The sequence below is a fragment of the Athene cunicularia genome, assembly GCF_003259725.1.
Source record: "Athene cunicularia isolate RWA chromosome 4 unlocalized genomic scaffold, athCun1 chr4_part3, whole genome shotgun sequence".
Taxonomy (NCBI): Eukaryota; Metazoa; Chordata; class Aves; order Strigiformes; family Strigidae; genus Athene; species Athene cunicularia.
Window position 1 is genome coordinate 12,614,248 of NW_020799100.1, and position 3,956 is coordinate 12,618,203.

The 3,956-nt window shown below is 48.7% G+C and overlaps 1 protein-coding gene across 1 annotated transcript in view; it reads left to right on the plus strand.

Moving 5' to 3' along the window:
* Positions 1-1,840: 1,840 nt before the first annotated feature.
* Positions 1,841-3,956, plus strand: part of FAAH2 (fatty acid amide hydrolase 2) — a 10,034-nt gene continuing 7,918 nt past the window's right edge. The window contains exon 1 of the mRNA XM_026848794.1: positions 1,841-1,879. Within this exon, the coding sequence (XP_026704595.1) occupies positions 1,841-1,879 (39 nt within the window). The remainder of the gene's footprint in view (positions 1,880-3,956) is intronic.

Below are 3,956 nucleotides of genomic sequence, written 5' to 3' on the forward strand. Positions count from 1 at the left end.
TGCAGGGCTTTTAAACAGGCTTTTTTAGTTGTTTTCCCCAAGTGTGGCCACAGCTCCAGGAAGGATATTTCACTGCTCTGAAGGTGCACAGTGCTCTTGTCCTACATCTCAGGAGGGCATCACAAATCCAATCTGGCAAAAGGAACAGCCTCCCAGCACTGTGCCAACCCTCACCTGCTCCCTCAGAGGACTTCTTCCCAACCCTGGGCACAGCAAGGTCTTGCCCCCAGGCACCAGGGCCCTGAGATTCCCAGGAGCAGAGCGCTTTCATCCCCATTTCCCAAGGGAAGTCAGGGTCATTTGAAGGAAGGGGGTGCTCCCACCACACGGAACAATAAATGCCTCACGTGTGCCTGTCAGACTCTGATGATTCACTTCCAGACCTTGTTTTGCAAGAAGGAAAATCCAACCCCTTCCTTGGAGCCCTCTGTCCCACCCAGCACAGCCCTGGACATCCCAGCCCAGCCAGAGGAGGATGCATAGCCGTGAAGGGAGCAGCCGGCCAGATCCTGCTCTCACCAGGGGCTGCAGAAACTGGTTAAGTGAGTGCCCCAGGGACCTGCGGGTGCCCCTCTGTGCATCCAAGGAGCCTCCGAGTGCCATTCTGTGCAGCCCACAAGCCTTGGCTGCCTTTCTGTGTGCACCTGGGACCTCCGAGTGCCTTCCTGTGCAATGCCAGGGCCTGCGATTGCTGCCTGAGAGCAAGGCAAGGCAACGTCAGAGACCTTTCTCTCCAAACCCGGGGTGTTACAACACGGGTACTCAACAGCCATATAGCTCTGGCCTGGCTCTGGGCAAGCTCGCAAGAAGTCAGCTCATGGAAACGCAGAGCACAGCATCCCTCAGTGGCAGATCTAGTTAAGAGCAGGCTCAGAGGAAACGCCTTTAAACTTAGGGGGTTTTTGGGGGATCAGCTGGGAATTAAGCATCTGAGTTGTTGTGTTTAAATCTGAACCTTTGAATGTCCCTTCCCTCTTCCCCCACCCCAGCACTGTTCTACACAAAATCCAGTTTTCTTCTGAAGCTTTATTTTAAGGGTAAGTTTTAAATGACTCATTTTGCAAAGGAAAGAATTGTGCTGATAGGCTCTTTGCCTTCTTTTGATTTCCCAAAAGGTATTTTTTCTGCACTGGAGAGAAGATCCAGAACAGCTTTGGTGAGCTCAGTGAAAGCAACCAGAACATTGTCGATCGGCATACGTCTCTGCTTCCCACCAGCCCCAAGCTCTGCTGCTGAGCCTGTTTCATGATTTCCTGGCCAATTAGTGGTTACAACATGCATACATACAGTGAGCAGAACTGCTTCAACTTTCCGTATATTCCTGCTAATCTCTTGAGGGTTTTTAAGCCTTTGGTAATAATGAAACAACTGAGGATAATGACAGGCATAAATTCCAGGAGCATAAGACCCTGAATCATGTTTTTCTTCTAACCAGCTGGTGTACCTTAGAATAAAGTGGTGGGACAGGTTTGGATGTGTGAGCTTCGTTGCGTATTTCCAACATCCTTGCTCTTGGCTGCTTGGTTTTTAATCAGATTGGAATTAACTGGCTTCTTAGTATGCGTATGGGGTGGTGTTTGCTTGTGTGGTTGGTTCTGGTAATTGAAAAGCAGTCTTAATCGTTTTAACCTTAGGCATCCATATCTTAGTGCTTTATTTCTAGAGCACCTTCTATCCCACTTTTTCCATTTTCCATGGAAATGAAGCTCCACTGGGCTACCATGAACTATGGTAGCTGTTCTTTTGGCTCAGCTCCCAGAAAGCTCACCAGTTTGACCTAACGAGAAACAGCACTAGCTGCTATCTGGGGCAGTGCTGGTATACAGCGTGATTAGCGGGGATGCGGGGAGCTCATGCCAAGTACATAGCAGCTGATCTGGTATGAATTTCAAAGCTGTTCTTGGAAGTTGAAAGATAATGATTAAGAGAGACACCTTCCATGGCAAACAAGACACCAAAGCAGGGCTGCTTAAGGAAGATCTCTGGTAAAGCTCCTGAGCAGCAAAGGAAGCAGAGCCCCAGGACAGAAGTGGTTTTGCTCATACCCCTCTCTGCCACTGTTTGGGCAGGACCTGAGGGGAGAAAAATGGCAAATTCACCAAGAGATTAAGGAAAAACTTGACAAAAGCAGTGCTGGGATGACATTTAGGAGGAACATTGTCTCCCTGACTCCTTTCAGAGGACTTTTTACTGTTCTAGATCTGAAAGAAACCTGTGGGACGCCTGACTTACCCAGGCCACCCCTAAGCTCTGATGAAGCCTTCTCATCCCTGGTTCCAGGTCTGGCAAACTGAGATGCAACTGCCAACACTGTCAGAAGGTTTCACAAGCCAGGTTTTAACAAGTCCTGACTTACAGTTTCTTCTAAGCAGGTGACCTTGGGGCTCTGTTAAGCTGTGATTGCAGAGATGCAGGTGCAAGGAAAGGTTAGGGCGCGTGAACAAACCCTTCCAACCTGTACCTGTTGTAATCTGAGGGTGTGCGGGTGCTTAGATACTGTGGGGGAAAAGGCAAAGGCTACATAAGGATCCAGATAAGGCCACAGGTGTTCAGCAATGTCAGGGAAATTGAAAAAGCAGATTTTAACCCGCCTCTGCACTGCCACACACATGCTGGCCTGCCCGAGGAAGCACCGAGAGCAACACTGCTTGTCCCCGAGTTGGCTGGTGTGTGTGGTCAGGGCAGACTTGCCAAAGATAAAGAAGAAACCGGGTGATTAAAATCAGCAGGGGACAACTGTTTCCCTTTCCCATAGGGAAGTATGGGACTCCCCCACCTTTTACAGCTGTAGGGGCCTTTCTGACCCCTCAGAGGCACCTGGTGACTAAATCCACTAGAGGATGGAGAAGCTTTCTACGCTTTCCTAGGGCAAAGAAAGTCAACTCCAAGCAGGGAAAGCAGCTTTCCCTTTCCTTCTCTCCTGTGTTCTATTGGCATTAGGCAGGAAAAAAAAAAAGTCTCTTTGATAAGAGTTGGTAAAAAATGAACTATTATCAAGATGACTTTCCTTTTATGTTTAGCTTAGATTTTTATGGGACAGAGGTCAACGCAATATCCTCCCAGGGTGTGTACGCTGCAGATTATTTTTGTAAATGCTGACTTGTTGACTTTGCGGTCATAAAAGATTTTCACAAGAAACGTATCTTCTCATCTTCTTATTTTTCACTGATAATTTAATTGCCAACTCTGTGGAAGGAGATATAATAAGGCCAGCTCAGATGCTTCTTAAATACTTGCTTTAAAGGACATGATTTTTTCCCCCAGCATTATCAATTCTTGTAACATTTGACTTGAGAATTATCCAGCACTCTTCCGGTTCCCATAATCAAGCCACTGAAGAATCTTAGTGCTTATTTGAAAATAAGTATGTTAACAGTTGTCTTTTATCAGGGGAAAAGCTTGTGAATGCAGCTCAATGTTTAGCTCAATGTTCAAAATGCAAAGGAACAAAAATAGATAGCAGCTTTAAGTTGACTCGCATTAAGGTCCTGTAGGTTGGTAACACCCTACAGACAGAGCGTTTGGGTTTGGAGTTAGACCTTGAGGAAAGGCTTTTGGATGTGGCTGTGGAAGCATCTCCTCCTCACCCCCAGCACTGGACGCTCCCACAAGCAGCCCAGCAGCGCTGCAGATGTGCCCAACGATGCTGCGGTTGAGCCTCAGCCCTTCAGGCTCCTTCCACACCTTTCCCAAGGCAGTTTGTGGGTGAAGATCTTCCCACAAACGTGGGTTACGCTGCCCTGGACACACGTGAGAAGCGCAGCCGTCCCTCACCAGGATGTTTACAACCTCTATCCAACCTGCCGTTCAGCTGGTACCCCAGATCTGCTGCCTTCACCCCCAGGGCAGGGAGAGGCGAATCCCCACGGGGTACAACACCGCAGGCCCGGCGGGGCGGCGTGAGGCGGGCAGAGCCGGCCGCAGCTCCTCGTAGCAAGGCAGGCCCTGTCTCTTAT